The 22,791-nt window shown below is 42.1% G+C and overlaps 1 protein-coding gene across 2 annotated transcripts in view; it reads left to right on the top strand.

Annotated features, from left to right (window-relative positions):
- The window catches only part of pigg (phosphatidylinositol glycan anchor biosynthesis class G (EMM blood group)), a 115,251-nt gene that overhangs the window by 72,764 nt on the left and 19,696 nt on the right, over positions 1–22,791 (top strand). For both annotated transcript variants that reach the window (XM_029726577.1, XM_029726588.1), the window contains 2 exons: positions 6,636–7,066; positions 12,388–12,579. In XM_029726577.1, coding sequence (XP_029582437.1) covers positions 6,636–7,066; positions 12,388–12,579 — 623 coding nt within the window. The remainder of the gene's footprint in view (positions 1–6,635; positions 7,067–12,387; positions 12,580–22,791) is intronic.

Genomic DNA, 22,791 nt, shown 5'->3' with positions numbered 1-22,791 from the left:
AAAATAATTTCCCAGGCCTGATATAGGGGATAGGGTGTCATTAAGGACTCAGGCAAAGACTTATGTGACGGTGCGTGAACACAAACAGCACTCTGGATGATTAACACGCATTATGATCAAACGGGATCTCCGGCAGTGTGCCAGTTTGGTATTGGATTATAGATGTATAGATACAGTGCATTCGGAAAGTATTAAGACACCTTCACTTTTTCCACATTTTATTCCACATTTTAGCCTTATTCTAAAATGAATTATAAATAAAACATTTTCCTCATCAATCTACACACATTACCCCATAATGACAAAGTGAAAACACATTTTTAGAAATGTTTGCAAATTTATTACAAATAAAAAACAGAAAAACCTTATTTAAGTATTCAGACCCTTTGCTATGAGACACGAAACCTGCTCCAGAGCGCTCAGGACCTCAGACTGGGGCAAAGGTTCACCTTCCAACAGGACAACAAGCCTAAGCACACAGCCAAGACAACGCAGGAGTGGCGTCGCGACAAGTCTCTGAATGTCCTTGAGTGGCCCAGCCAGAGCATGGACTTGAACCCGATCGAACATCTCGGGGAGAGACCTAAAAATAGCTTTGTAGCGACGCCCCCCATTCCTCCTTGAGAGGATTTGCAGAGAAAAATGGGAGAAACTCCACAAATGCAGGAGTGCCAAGCATGTAGAGTCATACCCAAGAAGACTCGAGGCTGTAATCGCTGCCAAATGTGCTTCAACAAAGTACTGACTAAAGGGTGTGAATACTTATGTAAATCTGATATTTCAGTTTTTTAATTCTTATAAATTAGCAAATATTTCAAAATACAGTATTTGCTTTGTCATTATGCGGTATTGTGTGTACATTTTTATCTATTTTAGAATAAGGCTGTAACATAAAAAAAAGTCAAGGGGTCTGAATACTTTCCAAATGCACTGTATGTATATACACAGTGTACAAAACATTAGGAACACCTGCTTTTTCCTTGACTGACCAGGTGAATCCATGTGAAAGGTATGACCTTGATGTCACTTGTTAAGTCCATGAAGGGGAGGAGACAGGTTAAATACGTTTTTTTTAAGTCTTGATACAATTGAGACATGGATTATGTATAAAATCAAGTTGTGTTTGTCACATGAGCCGAATACAACCGGTCTAGTAGACCTTACTGTGAAATGCTGACTTATAAGCCTTTAACCAACAATGCAGAGTAAGAAAATATTTGTTAAACAAACTAAAGCAAAAAAGTAACACAATAAAATAACAATAATGAGGCTACATACAGGTGGTACCGAGTCAATGTGCGGGGGTACCGGTTAGTCGAAGTAATTGAGGTCATATGTACATGTTGGTAGGGGTAAAGTGACTATGCATAGATAATAAACAGTGAGTAGCAGCAGCGTAAAAAAAGGGGGTCAATGGAAATAGTCCGGCTAGCCATTTGATTAACCGTTTGGGGGTAGAAGCTGTTAAGGAGCCTTTTGGACCTAGACCTGGCAATCCGGTATCGCTTGCTGTGCGGTAGCAGAGAGAACGGTCTATGACTTGGGTGGCTGAAGCCTTTGATAATTTTCAGGGCCTTCCTCTGACACCGCCTGGTATAGAGGTCCTGGATGGCAGTGATGTACTGGGCCGTACGCAATACCCTCTGTAGCGCCTTGCGGTATGTTTGCCATTCAGAGGGGAATGGGCAAGACAAAAGATTTATGTGCCTTTGAATGGGGTATGGTAGTAGGTGCCAGGTGCATGGGTTTGTGTCAAGAACTGCAACCCTGCTGGGTTTTTCATGCTCAACAGCTTCCTGTGTGTATCAAGAATGGTCCACCACCCAAAGGGCATCCAGCCAACTTGATACAACTGTGGGAAGCGTTGAAGTCATCATGGACCTGCATCCCTGTGGAACACTTTCGACACCTTATAGAGTCCATTCCCTGACTAATTGAGCCTGTTCTGAGGGCAAAACGGGGGTACAACTCAATATTAGGAATGTTTTCTTAATGTTTTGTGCACTCAGTGTATATCAGTGGGGTCCGAAATGATAGACACTCTTGATAAAGTTGAACAATAATGACTGTAAAAGTAAATAATTCAAATACTGAGCTATATTGTATGCTAATACATTTGCTATGATTAATATATTTTGTTTAACAAGTTATAATATTTGTTCTCAAGAAGGGGTAGGGGTCAAGATTATTGACACCCCTAAAGATTCTTATAAATAAAGTAGTCAAAAGTTTAGTATTTGGTCCCATATTCCTAGCAGACAATGACTACTTCAAGCTTGTGACTCTACACATTTGTTGGATGCATTTGCAGTTTGTTTTGGTTGTATTTCAGATTATTTTGTGCCCAATGGAAATGAATGGTAAATAATGTATTGTCATTTTGGAGTCACAATTATTGTAAATAAGAATATAATCTGTTTCTGAACACTTCTGCAGTCGTGGCCAAAAGTTTTGAGAATGACACAAATTTGAATTTTCACAAAGTCTGCTGCCTCAGTTTGTATGATGGCAATTTGCATATACTCCAGAATGTTATGAAGAGTGATCAGATGAATTGCAATTAATTGCAAAGTCCCTCTTTGCCATGCAAATGAACTGAATCCCCCAAAAAACATTTCCACTGCATTTCAGCCCTGCCACAAAAGGACCAGCTGACATCATGTCAGTGATTCTCTCGTTAACACAGGTGTGAGTGTTGACGAGGACAAGGCTGGAGATCACTCTGTCATGCTGATTGAGTTCGAATAACAGACTGGAAGCTTCAAAAGGAGGGTGGTGCTTGGTATAATTGTTCTTCCTCTGTCATCCATGGTTACCTGCAAGGAAACGTGTCGTCATCATTGCTTTGCACAAAAAGGGCTTCACAGGCAAGGATATTGCTGCCAGTAAGATTGCACCTAAATCAAGCATTTATCGGATCATCAAGAACTTCAAGGAGAGCGGTTCAATTGTTGTGAAGAAGGCTTCAGGGCGCCCAAAAAAGTCCAGCAAGCGCCAGGACCGTCTCCTAAAGTTGATTCAGCTGTGGGATCGGGGCAGAGCTTGCTCAGGAATGGCAGCAGGCAGGTGTGAGTGCATCTGCACGCACAGTGAGGCGAAAACTTTTAGAGGATGGCCGGGTGTCAAGAAGGGCAGCAACGAAGCCATCCTCAGTATCTTTCCATCTAAGTTGTCAATGCCAGGAGGTTTGTCATTATTGATAAATAACAATCATTTTTCCTCCTCTCCCACACCAACTTTACAAAATTCAAACTTGCAATGCTTTTCTTTGATTATTTGTTATTTTATGCATTAATACGATGGCTCACTGTTCGTTGTTGGCATTTCCTGCCTAAGTTTGCCCACTTTGCCAATGAAGTAATCATTTAAATAATTGGCGACATCAAATGATTTGTGATGAAGCAGCCATCTGATTCAATGAAAGTTGGAGTTTAACCTGTCTGGGGTATGTGGGACGATTTCGTCCCACCTACGTAACAGCTACTGATATTCCAGTGGCGCGATTTTTGAATCGTTAGAAATACTATTACTTCAATTTCTCAAACATATGACTATTTTACAGCTATTTAAAGACAAGAATCTCGTTAATCTAACCCCACTGTCCGATTTCAAAAAGGCTTTACAACGAAAGCAAAACATTAGATTATGTCAGCAGAGTGCCCAGCCAGAAAAAATCAGACAGCCATTTTTCAAGCTAGCATATCATGTCACATAAACCCAAACCACAGCTAAATGCAGCACTAACCTTTGATGATCTTCATCAGATGACACACCTAGGACATTGTGTTATACAATACATGCATGTCTGTTCAATCAAGTTAATATTTATATCAAAAAACAGCTTTTTGCATTAGCATGTGACGTTCAGAAAACGCATAACCCCCGGCAAACTTCCGTTGAATTTACTAACAGTTTGCTAAATTACTCACGATAAACGTTCACAAAAAGCATAACAATTATTTTAAGAATTATAGATACATTACTCCTCTATGCACTCGATATGTCCGATTTTAAAATAGCTTTTCGGATGAAGCACATTTTGCAATAATCTAAGTACATAGCCCGGCATTACAGGGCTAGCTATTTAGATACCCACCCAGGTCAGCATCCACCAAAATCACATTTCCTATAAGAAAAATGTTCTTACCTTGCTTGTTCTTCATCAGAATACACTGCCAGGACTTCTACTTCAATAACAAATGTTGGTTTGGTCCCAAATAATCCATCGTTATATCCAAACAGCGACGTTTTGTTCGTGAGTTCTAGAATGCTTCTTCCCGGTTTCGCGCATGGCGCATTGGCGTGTCAAAAATGTCTAAATATTCCATTACCGTACTTCGAAGCATGTCAACCGCTGTTTAAAACCAATTTTTATGCCATTTATGTCGTAGAGAAGTGATAATATTCCGACCGGGAGTATGCATTGAGCCTAAACAGCCGAATAAAATTTCTCCTCAGAAGCGACTCATGCACGTGCATCATTCAAAGGTCCTCGGAGCATCCACTTACAAAAGGCGATAATATGTTTCAACCTGAGGCTCCCTCGTAAACCTTCAGTTATTTCGCGGGCTCTGAGAGCCTATTGGAGCCCTGGGAATTGTCACGTTACAGCTAAGATCCTTACTTTTCAATAAAAAGATGCAAGACGCACGACTCCTTGTCAGACAGGGTACTTCCTGCTTGAAACCTTGTCAGGTTTTTGCCTGCCATAGGAGTTCTGTTATACTCACAGACACCATTCAAACAGTTTTAGAAAATTCAGAGTGTTTTCTATCCAAACCTGAACAATAATATGCATATTCTAGCTTCTGAGTTGGTGTAGGAGGCAGTTAAAAATGGGAACATATTTTTCCAAAATTCTCAATACTGCCCCCTAGCCCAGACAGGTTAATTTGTCTTTCTGACCATAATTTCATTTAAAGTACTCACAATTTTTTCCATCATTCTTTAAATCATTGATCTTGGCTTCAAAATACAGATTTGGCTTCTTTTTGTTGAGTTTAGTCACACCATTTCTCAATTTTGCAGTAAGTCAGCCAGTCAGATGTGCAGCCAGACTTAGCCACTGCTTTTGCCCCATCTCTTTCAACCATACAGTTTTTCAATTCCTCATCAATCCATGGAGCCTTAAGTTCTAACAGGTGCATGTTTAGTCATTCAAAATCATGTCAACCCCTATTATTTCCATGCAATTTATGTGATTTGTTAAGACAAATTTTACTCCTGAACTAATTTAGGCGTGCTTAAACAAAGGGGCTGAATACTTATGCAATGACAGTTTTAGTTATCAAATTTGTTATTTATCTTAAAAATAAAAACTATTCTTCCACTTTGACAGAGTATTTTGTGTAGATTGTTGAAAAAAAAGACAAATAAATCCATTTTAATCCCACATTGTAACACACTTTTTGACGAAATCCAAAGGGGGTGTAACCTTTTGCCACTTCTTTCCCTGCCATTTAGGATACCATAATTAGATAAACACATTAAATCCCAGACAAATTTTGTTGGCATTCAAGTGCCCTCAGTCCCTCAGCTCAGGGACCTTAAACCAATGCGGGATAGAGGGATGACTAAGAAAGGAGAGAAAGACAGTGAGTTTTTTTCCCCAAAACTTTGTTTACACAAACAGCACTCTGTTTACATATTACGTTTTCCCCTCCGCTGAGCTCGCCGCGAGGTGCGTTCCTCCCGTTGATGGATGTGCTGCGCTTGGCGAGGACGAGCCGCTCCCTGTGGAGCAGCGTGTTACTGTGACACGCCACGGAGAGCCGTCACTCACCCCTCTGTCCTGCACACAACTGTGTACATGGAAAGGGATCACTGCACCTTACATTTTACACATACCTGTTGGAAGGAGATTGAGAGACGACAAATTAATATTATAATGTAAACAGTAAATAGATTTCAACAATCAGTCATTAGATTTACTATTATGAGCTTTCCTTTTGACGTTATTAAGATGTTTGCCCTGAAGCACAGTAAACACTCTGTCCCTGTGTGTTTTAGCTGCTGCCAGTGACAGTGTTAACTTAGTGGGATCAGAGTAGTGCACTTACTTACTCTGTTAGGCCCCCTCTGAGTACTGAGTCAACAACAAGATGCATTTCACAGGACAAGGGGGAGTACTTTACAACTCAGTGTGGGGTGAAAACACACATACACATACACACACACACACACACACACACACACACACACTCAGAGTCTCACACTCATAGTCCTAGATTAGGAATATACTATCTTTTAGTTACTGTAGTTTTGCTGTCTAACAGCTTAGGGCAGGGTTTTGGGGATGGCATCCAAATGTCTTCTCTTTCTAGGTTGTGGCATCAGTGTTCTTGATATGTTATTGTGTTAGAGGGACCTTGTCTATACCATCTTTCTCCATTCACTTGTGTTCCTCTATATGGACCTGATTTTAATTACATCCTTTAACTTGATCATTTTGGCAAGTTCGGGTGACTCTGTATTAATTGTATCACTTTGTTGTGAAGTCATCTCTATTCTGTTTCCTTTCTTAATTTGGCCAATGTGTTTGTTTAATTAGTTGTTTATATTCCAGTATTGGCCTGAGAGAGAGAATCACATCTTGCTCAATCTCTCTTCCTCTCTCCTTTTCTCTTCTTCCCTAGTCTCCATCCCATGGTGGTGTCAGTGGTGGGTGGTCTCTGTCGGAGCTGGACATTCTGCTCCTGGTGGGCACGGCTGGCCACACCCTCAGCCTGTCGGCCAGCAGCTTCGTGGAGGAGGAGCACCAGGTCTGGTACTTCCTGCTTAACACCCTCTGCCTGGTCGTCTTCCAAGACGTCTGTCGCAAGTACTTCCGGGAGCGTCGTGCCAACATTGGGAGCTTTGAGGACGAAGCCTACCTCCTCCCCTCCAATGAGGGGGATGCGCTTGCCTCACCGTTAGCTGATTTGGGGGTGACGGATGCAGGTTCGGAGAAGTGGTTGGCCCTGGCGACCCCACCGCTCACCCTGGCGTGTTGTCGTCTGCTGCGCTCGCTCAACCAGACCGGGGTGCAGTGGGCTCACCTGCCTGACCTGGGACACTGGCTCAACAGGTGGGTGTGCTGAAGTTTGATACTTACTGTGTATTGTTGTGTTGTGTGTTACTTCACTCAGGATGAATGTTGCCATAAGCAGAGCTCCATACACTACTATATACTGTAGTGCAAGTTTAATATATTTAATTTTCTTCATTTGCAGCAGTCTTTTTTAGTTAGCTTTTTGCCAGTTCAGATCTTTTGCCCAATTCATAAAAATTCTGGGTACACACTCCAAAATTTTGCGCCCCACTGCTTTGTAAGGCCATCGGCAGTGATTTTCCCCCTACCCCGGGCCTCTTTTCCAGCATTCCTTGGTTTTCACACTGCATTGTTACTGAATGTCAACTTTACTACTGAGTGTTGCACACAGCACCAGAGAGCCTCATTAGCTTGTGAAGGACCCAAGTCGGAGTACCTGTTCTAGAGGGCTGACTCACAGGCAGTACTAAGGTTGTCGCCCCAGAGTTGGTTGACTGTTGTATACTGAATCAAAATATAAACGCAACATGTAAAGTTTTGGTCCCATGTTTCATGAGCTGAAATAAAAGGTCCCAGAAATGTTCCATACGCGCAAAAAGCTAATTTATCTCTAATTTTGTGGACAAATTTGTTTACATCCCTGTTACTGAGCATTTCTCCTTTGCCAAGATAATCCATCCACCTGACAGGTGTGGCATATCAAGAAGCTGATTAAACAGCATGATCATTTTTGGCAGTTTGTTCAACCGGCTTCACAACCCCAGACCACGTGTAACCATACCAGCCCTAGACTTCCACGTACGGCTTCTTCACCTGCGGGATCGTCTGAGACCAGCAACCCGGACAGCTTATGAAACTGAGGAGTATTGCTGTCTGTAATAAAGCCCTTTTGTTGGGAAAAACGTATTCTGATTGGCTGGGCCTGGCTCCCCATTGGGTGGGCCACCCATGGCTCCGCCCCTGCCCAGTCATGTGATATCCATAGATTAGGGCCTAATTTATTTATTTCACTGGGCTGATATGAACTGTGACTTATATGAACTGTGACTCAGTAAAATCGTTTAAATTGTTGCATGCGTTTTATATTTATGATCAGTATACAAAAGGAACTGCTCATGGTATTGTTCCATAAGACTCGACCTCGTCTTAGCCCCCCTGAGACATCTAATTTTTACATTTACGTCATTTAGCAGACGCTCTTATCCAGAGCGACTTACAGTAGTGAATGCACACATTTCATACATTTTTTTCTCCGTACTGGTCCCCCGTGGGAATCGAACCCACAACCCTGGTGTTGCAAACACCATGCTCTACCAACTGAGCCACAGGGAATATATAAACACCATGCTCTACCAATCATGTTTCCAACATGATTTCTCTCCATTCTGTTGATTTATGGTAATTTTCATCTGGTTGTCTTAGCTGCATCTTACTCACTCCCTCAGGAATCAGGTTAACATGCTTCATTGTCTAGCTTTGTATTGTATCCACTCGGTCATTCTTCCTCCTTGGAGCTCCCTCAAGGCTGCAGAACCACCACACAGGCAGATGGCTTTTTATTTATGTATTTTTATTGAACCTTTTATTTAACTACCGTAATTTCCGGACTATTGAGCGCACCTGAATATAAGCCGCACCCACTGAATTTAAAAAAAACTATTATTTTGAACATAAATAAGCCGCACATGTCTATAAGCCGCAGGTGCCTACCGGTACATTGAAACAAATTAACTTTACACAGGCTTTAACGAAGCACGGCTTGTAACAAAAATAAATAGGCTTTAACGAAACACGGCTTGTAACAAAAAATTTAAAATTAGCAGTAAACAGTAGCCTACCAAGAAAGTCATTGGTCACTATTTTCCTCCTCCTGTGCACTGAAACCACTGAAGTCATCTCCTTTCAAAAAAATTGAAAGCGGGAAAAATCCATATATTAGCCGCGTCATTGTTTAAGCCGCGAGGTTCAAAGCGTGGGAAAAAAGTTGCGGCTTATAGTCCGGAAATTACGGTAGGCAAGTCAGTTAAGGACACATTCTTATTTACAATGACGGCCTAGGAACAGTGCCTTGTTCAGGGGCAGAAAGACAGATTTTTACCTTGTCAGCTCGGGGATTCGATCTTGCAACCTTTTTGGTTACTGGCCCAATGCTCTAACCACTAGGCTACATGCCGCCCCAGTCCGGGCTGGTCTCCCAGTTGGAACCAGGGCCTATTCCACCCAATTACATCTATGCTTTGGCCAAGATTTTGTCCACAGGCTTATGTAACTTAGTGGTAAACACCCAGGAAGTGTTAATTTGATGTATATGGTCAGCCCTGGAATGACTTCAGGTTATGTCTTAATGGTCCAATGCAGCCGTTTTTATCTCAATATAAAATCAGAAGTACCTTAATGTGATTGTTTTCAATTAAAATGATCAAAAATAGCTTCTTAACAACCGTGTTAATATTTGCTGCTATTTTAGCGTTCGTCACTTTTTAGTCACTTTTTAGTCATTTCATCCTTCATTAGTTTTAGTTATTATCAGTCGACTTAAACACTGGACAATTTTTGTCTAGTTTATTGTCCTTAGTGTGGACGGCCCTTTAGTCACATAATAGTCAGTGCATTGTTTTGTCAGGCAGGCCAAAACTCAATCCCACCAAAACAGGCTGAAACTTCAGGCGGTCTTTTCAAACAGCTCTTGCACTAAAAGGCATTATTGTAATTTCCACAATTAATTTTATTCCAACCTCCATAGTGTGGAAATGTATATAAAACATAGGAAAATCACATTTTTGACTGCACTGTGCCTTTAAACAGCTACGACCTAGTGAAGTTTTAGCTTGCCAGAAAACTTAGGAGATCATTACCAAGCTTCTTTGTAGTGTTGCCCTGGTAAAGCAGTCCTTAGGGCTCGTAAGACATAAGGTGATCATACTGTACATGGTTATGACAAGTCTTATAATGCATTATGACAACATCATAATGCCTTATACTCATGGTCTCTGAGTAAGGTGTTAGGAATGTTTCAATAAAATGGTGACATTCAAAAGTGTGGCTCTAAAAAGTGGGTGAGCCTCTGAACATACAGAGAACTCAGTGAACCCCCCAGTACCTTGGCAAATGATCTAGGCTAGTGAATGAAAGAACATTCCCTGTTTAGACCAAGAGAAAATGCATAGAGTGTTATCCATTAGAGCCTGCTACCTTACCTTATTATCTCTGTAGCACCATAATGGTAGCTAGTTTCCTCACATCAAGGTTATAAATAAAAGTGGAGTAACTCCCATAGGAGCTAAAAGAAATGAGTCATATCCTTGGCTGTCTCTGCAGGTAGCATTAGTCTGTTCCTTTCTATTGTATGTTGAAAGCCTCTCTTCAGCTGCCCTGTAATTCTAAAGTGAAGAAGGCTCAAGGCAGATTTTAGGGCCAAGATAACAAGCCTAGATAGCCTCCGAATCCGAGCCCAAATCAGATTAGCAATGAACCGCCGTACACTCGGATTCACTAAAATATGTACAAAAAAACCTGTGTGGCAGAAAGTTTGAGGAACCTTCAGCGAACCCGTTGTTCTCATTGTTGAACCCAAGGTTTTTCTGTCCATTAGCATTCTCGCGGCTCCACAAGTAACAAGATGAATGCCTTGCGCTGGGGGCACTGGGTTCAGAGTATTGTGGATTTAGAATTAGCTGACCTTTTTCCTGTCTGCCGTTGCCCCCTTTTCCTATATTCCCCCTGCTCTATGCTGTGTGGGTAATGAGCTCCGGCATCGTTCCTCCTTCAAGGTGCCTCTCTGTTCCCTTTACCCAACCCAACCCCCTGCCCTGATACCAGGGCTATACTGTCCTTCTGGCATATCTAGGCTGCATCTCAATAGTTGAATGTGGTTTCCTCTTCCTTGTCTCCTCTCTTTCAAATGCATTGATATGAATGCAAAGAAGGGTAGATGAAAGCACAAAATTAGATGCTTACTGGGAAGTTGCTATCAACAGTCCAGTTCTTTCTCATCAGGGTAGATAATGTGGAGGAAAGGAGACAAAGTAAGTTCCTTCAAGCTATTGTACTCTCTTACTCTATTGCTTCCCTGAGATGTCCTCTTCCTCCTTGAGATGTTCTCTTTGTGCCCTGAGATGTTCTCTTTGTGCCCTGAGATGTTCGCTTTGGTCCCTGATATGTTCTTTTCAGGTCCCTGAGATGTTCTTATTCCCTGTGAATAAGGACAAAAATCAAACACCCCAAAGCCTAACCTAATCCTAGCTCCTAACCCTAAAACTAACCCTACCTCCTCACCATAAACCTAATTCTAACCTTAACACTAATTTGAACTCTAAACCCTCTAGATATAGTGTTTGGCCTTATGGGGACTAAGAAAATGTTCCCAGTTGGTCCATTTTTTGTATGTTTACTATTGAAGTCCCCACAAGTATAGTTAAACATGTCCACACACACACGTTCACACTCACCTCCACTCAGACAAATCCAGCTCATGCGCTCCATCAGCAGCAGATTTTAATTTAGAATGGAAAATGAATGTGTTTATGCAACAAATGTTAGTGCATCGAACCGAATCACATCGATTCATTCCTTTAATCAAACCGAATCGCACCGACTCGTTTTAAACGAAAAAGTATCGTTCCTGTATTGTATTAGAGCCCATATATCTAGATACATAAAGAATCATCTTGAAAGGGAAAGTTGAACATCCCTAGTAAATGTGCCATTCTTAATACCCCCTCCAATTTTACAATGTATGACTGTGGTGTGAGTCCAAGGAAATAACCTGGAATGGCACTAAACTGCACAAGAAATACCTTAATGCATACAATATAGCTTCTACCCCCAAGCCATAAGACTGCTTAATCAAATGGCCACCGGACTATTACATTGACCCCCCCAATTTGCTTTGTACACTGCTGTTACTCGCTGTTTTATTATCTATGCATCGTCACTTCACCCCTACCTACATGTACAAATGACCTCTAACCTGTACCCCCGCACACTGACTCGGTACCGGTACCCCTGTATATAGCCTCGTTATTGTTATGTTATTGTGTTACTTTTTATTATTTTTTTACTTCAGTTTATTTGGTAAATATTTTCTTAACTCTTCTTGAACTGCACTGTTGGTTAAGGGCTTGTAAGTAAGCATTTCACGGTAAGGTCTACACTTGTTGTATTCGGCGCATATGACAAATAAAGTTTGATTTGATTGTTTTATTTTTTGAATGTTCATCGGAACAAAGTCAAATACATTTTTCTAAAACAGATGTGTAACGAATTAATTGTGAAATCAGTGCAATTACACACTAACTCTAGTGTGTAGTTAGTGCAGTTTGAAGTGGTTTAAATGTATATCTGTTCTGTCTCTATAGCTTGGAACACAAGATGGTTCTGTCCTTGTTCGCCGCCTTGTCATTGGCTCTGATCTACTTCCTGGTCCAGCGGAGATGTTCCTGGGTGTCCAAGATTGCCCTGGCCCTTGGCCTTCTGGGTGTCTACAGCTACCGGGCGGCGGTGGGCAACGTTGTGTTTCCGTGGCACCATGGCGGTGGAAACATGTCCAAGTAAGTTTTCGCCGACTGGGTGTACAAAACATTATGAACACCTGATCTTTCAATGACAGACTGACCAGGTGAATCCAGGTGAAAGCTATGATCCCTTGTTGATGTCACTTCAATCAGTGTAGGTGAAGGGGAGGAGATGGGTTTAAGAAGGATTTTTAATCCTTGAGACATGGATTGTTTATGTGTGACATTGAGGGTGAATTGGCAAAACAAAAGATTTAAGTGCCTTTAAACGGAGAATGGAAGTAGGTGCCAGACATGTATTTGCCTGTTTTTTGAGGCATTTGATATGTGATCACATCATGGCTCATTAATGAAGGCTACACCTTAAGGCCTACATCAGCATAAAGTACACAGCAAGGCCACAGGGGAAGAAAGACTAGGGGAAAAAACAACCTTTCAATCATTTGTAGCCAAGTAACCCAAGGGGAAAACTGCTTTGAAACCCCTTGCTGTCTGATTAGAGATCATTGTACTCATGTCCTTAGCATGGCCCTTTCTGTATCAAAGTGATTAATGGTCCAATCAGGGAGGCTGATCGCTTTGTTTACCCCCGTGCTTTTGATTTCTAATGACCAAATGTGGAGCTCCTTTGCCCTGCCACTTGGCTCAATCCCTCCCTCCCTATCACCAGCCAGCTAATCAACCCTTAGTACCCAGCCAGCTGCATCTTGTCCACAGCCCCGTTGACTGTGAGAGCATAATGAGTGTTCAGGTGCTGCTGCCCAGTTATCCTACACCCCTTCCTCGTCTCTTACTAGACATGTTCCCTCCCCCCTCCACACTCTCCTTAACATTGTCTCTACTCCCACCTAACCTCTCACCCCTACCCAACCTTACCCCTCGTTGCACAGTACCAGGCGCACACCAACACTCCGTATAATTGACAACGCCGCCGTGCCAAGTCGCCGAGTCATTAATCACCGCGGGAATGTGTTTATGCTGGCGCCGCGGCAACCTCCTGGCATTTCCATTTGGGTCTACAACAGCGGTGCCCCCGGCTCAGTCACTCGCAGCCAGGCTAATCTGGTAGCATGAGATCCCTTCATCCCTTTGTGGCTTATCACACTGACCTAAATAGCAGAAAGAGTGTCTCCCGCACTGTCTAAGTTATGATAGTTCAGGCTGAATTTTTTTGTGTGTTTTGTAGGTCAAAGTCTAAAGGACAATTGGGCTTGACTGACAGCAAAAAATAATTAACATTTTGATTTTTGGGGGGTATGGTTCTTGGTATAGCTCTCTAGGCAGTATTTTTTTTTCTCCCAATCACAACATAATCATCCTTGTCATTTCCTTAACTTTAAAATCATGGGGAATCACCATTGACATTTTATGGTCTTCACTGTAAGTAGTTGGTAGGTATAGATGTCAGATCTTAACTTGATCACTCTTGTCACAGAATTTTCCTGCTGCATCAGCAAATTTGAATGAGCCTTGTGAGTCCCTGAAAAACAGCAGTTTTCTTTCTCTCATTACAGGGGCAGTCGAGTGATTAGGATCAGGGCAAATGTTCTCTCGCTCCAATTCTAGTCTGAGGTCCTATTACTGCAACATTCAGATATGCAAATATTTATCTGAAATGAAGCCATCCACATCAACAACTGTTGTTTTATATAGCTTAATAACACAAGATAGATATCAGTCTCCACTAGGCTACGACGTTCAAGTGGATGCTATGGTCAAAATTGAGTTAAATTCTGATCTAGTGGTTAGGGCTGCTGCCTTCAGCGTGCACATATAGGCCTGCCTTGTTGGCGTTGGTTCGATTCTGGCCTACACCCTTCTGGCACAAAGAACTCAATCCCGTCGATTGACTTGATATATTTACACTTTTCAAATATGGACAATCCAGGGATATTTTACCCTTGATTTTGATAAGAAATTACCATACCAGACACTTTGGATAACATAAATAGTAAACTAATAAAATAATAACAGTCAGTATGGTAGGCTACACCAACATTAGTTTCCATTCATACAAATGATTGGGTAAATTTACCGTGGTAAACAATGAAAAATAATTGTATTTCTATTGTACTGAATGCTTATCAAATAGATAAATCGCCTGTTCAAAAAAGTATTTTAAAAAAGGACTAAGTTGTTCCGATTACAATACCAACCAGAGGGTGAACTTACAGTTGAAGTCAGAAGTTTACATACACCTTAGCCAAATACATTTAAACTTAGTTTTTCACAATTCCTGACATTTAATCCTAGTAAGAATTCCCTGTTTTAGGTCAGTTAGGATCACCACTTTATTTTAAGAATGTGAAATGTCAGAATAATAGTAGAGAGAATGATTTATTTCAGCTTTTATTTCTTTCATCACCTTCCCAGTGGGTCAGAAGTTTACGTACACTCAATTAGTATTTGGCAACATTGCCTTTAAATTGTTTAACTTGGGTCAAATGTTTCATGTAGCCTTCCACAAGCTTCCCACAATAAGTTGGGTGAATTTTTGCCCATTCCTCCTGACAGAGCTGGTGTAACTGAGTCAGGTTTGTAGGCCTCCATGCTCGCACACGCTTTTTCCGTTCTGCCCACAAATTTTCTATAGGATTGAGGTCAGGGCTTTGTGATGGGCACTCCAATACCTTGACTTTGTTGTCCTTAAGCCATTTTGCCACAACTTTGGAAGTAAGCTTGGGGTCATTGTCCATTTGGACGACCAAGCTTTAACTTCCTGACGGATGTCTTGAGATGTTGCTTCAATATATCCACATCGTTTTCCTCCCTCATGATGCCATCTATTTTGTGAAGTGCACCAGTCCCTCCTGCAGAAAAGCACCCCCACAACATGATGCTGCCTCCCCCATGCTTCACGGTTGGGATGGTGTTCTTCGGCTTGCGAGCATCCCCCTTTTTCCTCCAAACAGAACAATGGTCATTATGGCCAAACAGTTCTATTCTTGTTTCATCAGACCAGAGACATTTCTCCAAAAAGTACGATCTTTGTCCCCATGTGCAGTTGCAAACCGTAGTCTGGCTTTTTTATGGCGGTTTTGGAGCAGTGGTTTCTTCCTTGCTGAGCGGCCTTTCAGGTTATGTCAATATAGGACTTGTTTTACTGTGGATATAGATAATTTTGTACCAGTTTCCCCCAGCATCTTCACAAGGTCCTTTGCTGTTGTTCTGGGATTGATCTGCCCTTTTCGCATCAAAGTACGTTCATCTCTAGGAGAAAGAACACGTCTCCTTCCGGAGTGGTATGACGGCTGCGTGGTCCCATGGTGTTTATACTTGCGTACTATTGTTTGTACAGATGAACGTGGTACCTTCAGGTGTTTGGAAATTGCTCCCGAGGATGAACCAGACTTGTGGAGGTCTATCATTTTTTTCTGAAGTCTTGGCTGATTTCTTCAGATTTCCCATGATGTCAAGCAAAGAGGCACTGAGTTTGAAGTTAGGCCTTGAAATACATCCACAGGTACACCTCCAATTGACTCAAATGATGTCAACTAACCTATCAGAAGTTTCTAAAGCCATGACATAGTGTTCTGGAATTTTCCAAGCTGTTTAAAGGCACAGTCAACTTAGTGTATGTAAACTTCTGACCCACTGGAATTGTGATACATTGAGTTATAAGTGAAGTAATCTGTCATGTCATGCACAAAGTAGATGTCCTAACCGACTTGCCAAAACTATAGTTTATTAACAAGAAATTTGTGGAGTGGTTGTTAAACGAGTTTTAATGACTCCAACATAAGTGTATGTAAACTTCCGACTTCAACTGTATCTTGAAAGACTTTGGTTGCAAGCAGGACACAAGTAATACAAACATATTTTAGGGAGCCATAATGGGTTGACCAATAATGGTTGCAATTGAGATCAGCGATGCAGGGGAATTTAGCCCGTATCAATGGTTCAACGAGACATCCGCTGGTGATAATCTAGTGCCATCGATGGATGCAGTAGGCCCCTTGTTATTTGATTATATTCCAATACCCGTTAGCCTACAGTGAGGGGAAAAAAGTATTTGATCCCCTGCTGATTTTGTACGTTTGCCCACTGACAAAGAAAGGATCAGTCTATAATTTTAATGGTAGGTTTATTTGAACAGTGAGAGACAGAATAACAACAAAAGAAACCAGAAAAACGCATGTCAAAAATGTTATAAAATGATTTGTATTTTAATGAGGTAAATAAGTATTTGACCCCCTCTCAATCAGAAAGATTTCTGGCTCCCAGGTGTCTTTTATACAGGTAACGAGCTGAGATTAGGAGCACACTCTTAATGGGAGTGCTCCTAATCTCAGTTTGTTACCTGTATAAAAGACATCTGTCCACCGAAGCAATCTTTCTTTTACTTCTTGAAAACATTGAAATAAATGCAGTTAACTTGTGGACATAATGTAGGCTCAGGCTGGTGACTAGATTGCCCAGAACTGGCCGCAACCTCATGAGGCTTGGAGCCAGAGCACGCTGCTTAGACCTACTGCGCTACGACAGTTCTCAAGGCTCTAGCAAGAACTAAGAATACTAGGAATACTGATGATACACCATAAGTTTGTGGACACCCCTTCAAATTAGTGGATGTGTCTATTTCAAGCACACGCGTTGCTGACAGCTGTATAAAGTCAAGCACAAAGCGATGCAATCTCCAAAGACAAACATTGGTAGTAAAATGGGCCCCTACTGAAGAGCTCAGTGACTTTCAAAGTGGCACCGTCATATACTCAGCAAAAAAAGATTTGTCCTCTCACTGTCAACTGCATTTATTTTCAGCAAACTTAACACGTGTAAATATTTTTATGAACATAACAAGATTCAACAACTGAGACGTAAACTGAACAAGTTCCACAGACGTGACTAACAGAAATGGAATAATGTGTGAACATTCCTGAACAAAGCAGGGGTCAAAATCAAAAGTAACATTCAGTATCTGGTGTGGCCACCAGCTGCATTAAGTACTGCAGTGCATCTCCTCCTCATGGACTGCACCAGATTTGCCAGTTCTTGCTGTGAGATGTTACCCCACTCTTCCACCAAGGCACCTGCAAGTTCCCGGACATTTCTGGGGGGAATGGCCCAAGCCCTCACCCTCCGATCCAACAGGTCCCAGACGTGCTCAATGGGATTGAGATCCGGGCTCTTCGCTGGCCATGGCAGAACACTGACATTCCTGTCTTGCAGGAAATCACGCACAGAACGAGGAGTATGGCTGGTGGCATTGTCATGCTGGAGGGTCATGTCAGGATGAGCTTGCAGGAAGGGTACCACATGAGGGAGGACGATGTCTTCCCTGTAACTCACAGAGTTGGGATTGCCTGCAATGACAACAAGCTCAGTCCGATGATGCTGTGACACACCGCCCCAGACCTTGACAGACCCTGCACCTCCAAATCGATCCCGCTCCAGAGTACAGGCCTCGGTGTAACGCTCATTCCTTCGACGATAAACGTGAATCCGACCATCACACCTGGTGAGACAAAACCGCGACTCGTCAGTGAAGAGAACTTCTTGCCAGTCCTGTCTGGTCCAGCGATGGTGGGTTTGTGCCCATAGGCAACATTGTTGCCGGTGATGTCTGGTGAGGACCTGCCTTACAACAGGCCTACAAGCCCTCGGTCCAGCCTCTCTCAGACTATTGCGGACAGTCTGAGCACTGATGAAGGGATTGTGCGTTCCTGGTGTAACTCGGGCAGTTGTTGTTGCCATCCTGTACCTGTCCCGCAGGTGTGATTTTTTGGATGTACCGATCCTGTGCAGGTGTTGTTACACATGGTCTGCCTCTGCGAGGACGATCAGCTGCTGTCTCCCTGAAGCACCATCTTAGGTGTCTCACAGTACGGACATTGCAATTTATTGCCCTGGCCACATCTGCAGTCCTCATGCCTCCTTTGCAGCACACCTAAGGCACGTTCACGCAGATGAGCAGGGACCCTGGGAATCTTTCTTTTGGTATTTTTCAGAGTCAGTAGAAAGGCCTCTTTAGTGTCCTAAGTTTTCATAACTGTGACCTTAATTGCCTACTGTCTGTAAGCTGTTAGTGTCTTAACGACCGTTCCACAGGTGCATGTTCATTAATTGTTTATGGTTCATTGAACAAGTATGGGAAACAGTGTTTAAACCCTTTACAATGAAGATCTGTGAAGTTTTTGGGATTTTTACGAATTATCTTTGAAAGACAGGGTCCTGAAAAAGGGACGTTTCTTTTTTTGCTGAGTTTAGGATGCCAGTTTGTCAAAAAGTCAGTTTGTCAAATTTCAGCCCTGCCACGGTCAACAGTAAGTGTTGTTATTGTGAAGTGGAAACATCTAGGAGCAACAATGGCTCAGCTGCGAAGTGGTGGGCCACACAAGCCCTCAGAACTGGACTGCCAAGTGCTGAAGTGCGAAGCATGTATAAATCGTCTGTCCTCAGTTTTAACACTCACTACCGAGTTCCAAACTGCCTCTGGAAGCAAAGTCAGCATTAGAACTGTTCACCTAGAGCACCATGAAATGAGATTCCGTGGCCAAGCAGCAGTGGAAACACGTTCTCTGCAGTGATGAATCACGTTTCACCGTTTGGCAGTTCGATGAACGAATCTGGGTTTGGCGAATGCCAGGAGAACGCTACCTGCCCAAAAGGATAGTGCCAACTGTAAAGTTTGGTAGAGGAGGAATAATGGCCTGGGGCTGTTTTTCATGGTTCGAGCTAGGCTCCTTAGTTACAGTGAGGGGAAATCTTAACCCTACAGCATACAATGACATTCGAGATGATTCTGTGCTTCCAACTTTGTGGCAACAGTTTGGGGAAGGCCCTTTCCTGTTTCAGCATGACAATGTCCCTGAGGTCCATACACTTGACTGGTCTGCACAGAGCCCTGACCTCAACCCCATCGAAAAACTTTGATGAATTGGAAAGCCGACTGCAAGCCAGACCTAATCGCCCAACATCAGTGCCCTAGCTCACTAATGCTCTTGTGACCAACATCTAGTGGAAAGCCTTCCCAGAAGAGTGGAGGCTGTTATAGAAGCAAAGGGGGACCAACTCCATATTAATGCCCATGATTTTGGAATGAGATGTTCGACGAGCAGGTGTCCAGATACTTTTGCTCATATAGTGTATGCTGATTGAAAAATTATGTATTGTACAGTCGTGGCCAAATGTTTTGAGAATGACACAAATATTATTTTCACAAAGTCTGCTGCCTCAGTTTGTATGATGGCAATTTGCATATACTCCAGAATGTTATGAAGAGTGATCAGATGAATTGCAATTAATTGCAAAGTCCCTCTTTGCCATGCAAATAAACTGAATCCCCCAAAAAACATTTCCACTGCATTTCAGCCCTGCCACAAAAGGACCAAGCATTGATTATGTCAGAATGGGCTGCCATCAGTCAGGATGTGGCCCAGAAGTTAATTGACAGCATGCCAGGGCAGATTGCAGAGGTCTTGAAAAAGAAGGGTCAACACTGCAAATATTGACTCTGCATTAACTTCATGTAATTGTCAATAAAAGCCTTTGACACTTATGAAATGCTTGTAATTATACTTCAGTATTCCGTAGTAACATCTGACAAAAATATCTAAAGACACTGAAGCAGCAAACTTTGTGAAAATGTATATTTGTGTCATTCTCAATACTTTTGGCGACAACTGTACATAGGCGCATCATTTTTATAATTTTATTTGAAGCCTTCCCCAAACCAAAACCTTAAACACACTGAATTAATGCCTACACTTTTACCCGTTGAGTTGTTTCTGTTTTAACTGTGTAACCACGTGGTATTAACCCTTTAACCAGGGGGAATTAATGCATCAAAAGTAGACGTTCATCCATGAGAAAGGGCATTGGGCTGGATTCGAACACATGTCGGCTCTGGCATATCTGCTGTGGTCAGTGGCTGTAACTTCTGGACCACACAGACACTGAGGAAACCAATCATTTATTCTGCCTATTGCTTGCCTTGGAACATATAATAAAACTGATCTAAAAAAATAATCTGATTTTCCCTAACAAAAATATATCTACCCCCTACAAATATGTCAATTTATTATAATCCACATAAGAATTCACAGAAGACGCGCTGTAGCCTGCACTTAGCCTACATAAGATACGGTATAGCGCTTCCACCTGCCCCTTGGTGGCGATTCTAAATATTTCTTCAGATATTCAAATCCTCCTGCTGCAGGATTATTTTCCTCCTGTGACGAAATAGGTCAAATTAAGATATGACATCTGTAGTGATCGAGTTAATGGCCCTATTTATTTCTCCCTCTGTTTCTCCTTCTCTCTCCTTTCTTCACTCTTTCTTCGCCTGTTGCACATCAGGAAATGTTCCACCAAATTCTCCAAAAGAGCATTGTAGAGTAGACTGTAAAAATGTTGGGGAAAAGGGCCTTGGAATTGATGGGTCTCCTGCTGTTTCACGTTTCGATGTCGTGCTGCCAGTCCTCAGCCTGATGAACAGCCATGATTTATGTGGCCCAGCAGAGGCTGCCGAGTCCTCCCCCCTCCCTACCAGATGGGGTCATCAATCAGACCATTTTTATTGTCATTCAAAAAAGGAATATTGTCACCATGTAGCTCCGGTACAAGGAAAGCCATTCTGGGAAATAATATGTACAATCGTCCAGATTTTTTGTAATAGTTTCACGTTTTATTAGCTGTTTTTCATACTGCTTATTTATTTTTGGTTTTCCCATGTTTTATGTTACAATTCTCCTCACATCATTATAGCATTGGTAGGCCAGTATTAAAACTGTTGTGTGTTTGTTGTACCTTATTTAACGTTTTTGTAATTTAGCGGTCGCTCTTGTCTAGAGCGACATTCAGTTAGTGCGTTCATCTTAAGATCGCTAGCTGAGACAACCATATCACAGTCGTAGCACGCAAATATTTCCTCAATAAAGAAGTTATCAGCAAAGACAGTGCTAGTAGGAAAAGACAAGTGCAGGTTACCACATTGACTAATACTAGCTCAACTAATCCTAAATGTAATCAAAATGTTTTGCTGGCTTCATCAGGTGTCACACAATACATTGCCCGGCCCTAGAATGCCCACATCTAAATGTGAAATGTGATTGGCTTTCAATGTAAATGTCATTTGTGACATACTGAATGTCTTTGGATTGTAGAATACTCCAGTCGCAGGCAAGACCGTCCAGTCTTTGTGACAAGCAGTTATCTGCCCCGCTGTTAAGTCATCCCCTTGTTAAATGGCAACGTAAAATCATATCTCAGCCCAGTGCAGTTAATGTGAATTACAGGAGTGGCTTAAGGGCCACCGATGTCTCTGTGATGAAATACATCTCCCAGAGACCCTGGGAGGCTACTGTGTTATCTGAACACACTTGACTTGTGTTACAGCACCATACTGAATAGAATTGTGTATTTTCTGGTCTTTTTCCAACACCCCCAGAAAACACACACAAATGCAGTGAAGCACCAGAGTTGAAACAATGTAAACAATGTAGAGGATGCTTTCATTGTTCCAAATAGCATTATAGCATAGTGACATTAGTAGTCTCTGAGATGTCATAGTGTTTGCTCCAGAACATCATCACTCCCGGCGCTAATTCAGTTCCATTCTTCTGGAGTTTTTCTTTCATATCCCATCTTTTATGTTGCCATTCCTGTGAGGAAATGTAAAGATTGAGAGATACTTGAACAAAGGTGACCCTCCTTCAAACCCAGGCTAATGTCATGTTTCTCATTATGCTAGAGAACCACCTTGTTCAGAGAGGGGCTGAGTACTGTAGCGATGAACGTTTCAATGAGAGATCAAGGTTGTAGCTTGATAGTTTGGACAATTTATTACAAGAACACTTGCTTCTAAGTCTAAGAGTTGCCGCTAAACCTGAGTTAGTTTCCATAAATGACTCAAAATACATGTACTGCAGAGCACATGGAACCTACACACCACTTCAATCGAGGTGTCAAAAATGACTGAAATATCTTAAAAGTTCTATTGAGTATGTTCTGTCAAAGCACTGTTAGTGTTTTGTGGCTGTTTTCTAGTACCATCTCAATTGGTTCCTGCAGTGCTCAACACCTCCCCAAAGCAGCCCCTTTATTTGATCCTGATTAGATGTTTGTTGTGCTGACACTTCATTTGGGAACATTTATTCATGCAGATCCCTCATGAAGTTGCAAATTAATTCCAGGCTCTCATCAGAACCTCTTGACTACACACATGCGCGCACACACGTGCGTGAACACGCACACACACACACACAAAGCATTCAAATACACACCTGAGGTGATTGCATGTGTCATGGT

Source organism: Salmo trutta, chromosome 3 (assembly GCF_901001165.1).
Source record: "Salmo trutta chromosome 3, fSalTru1.1, whole genome shotgun sequence".
NCBI classification, from domain to species: Eukaryota; Metazoa; Chordata; class Actinopteri; order Salmoniformes; family Salmonidae; genus Salmo; species Salmo trutta.
Note: the sequence above shows the minus strand (reverse complement) of the source record. Positions and strands in the feature narration are given on the sequence as shown.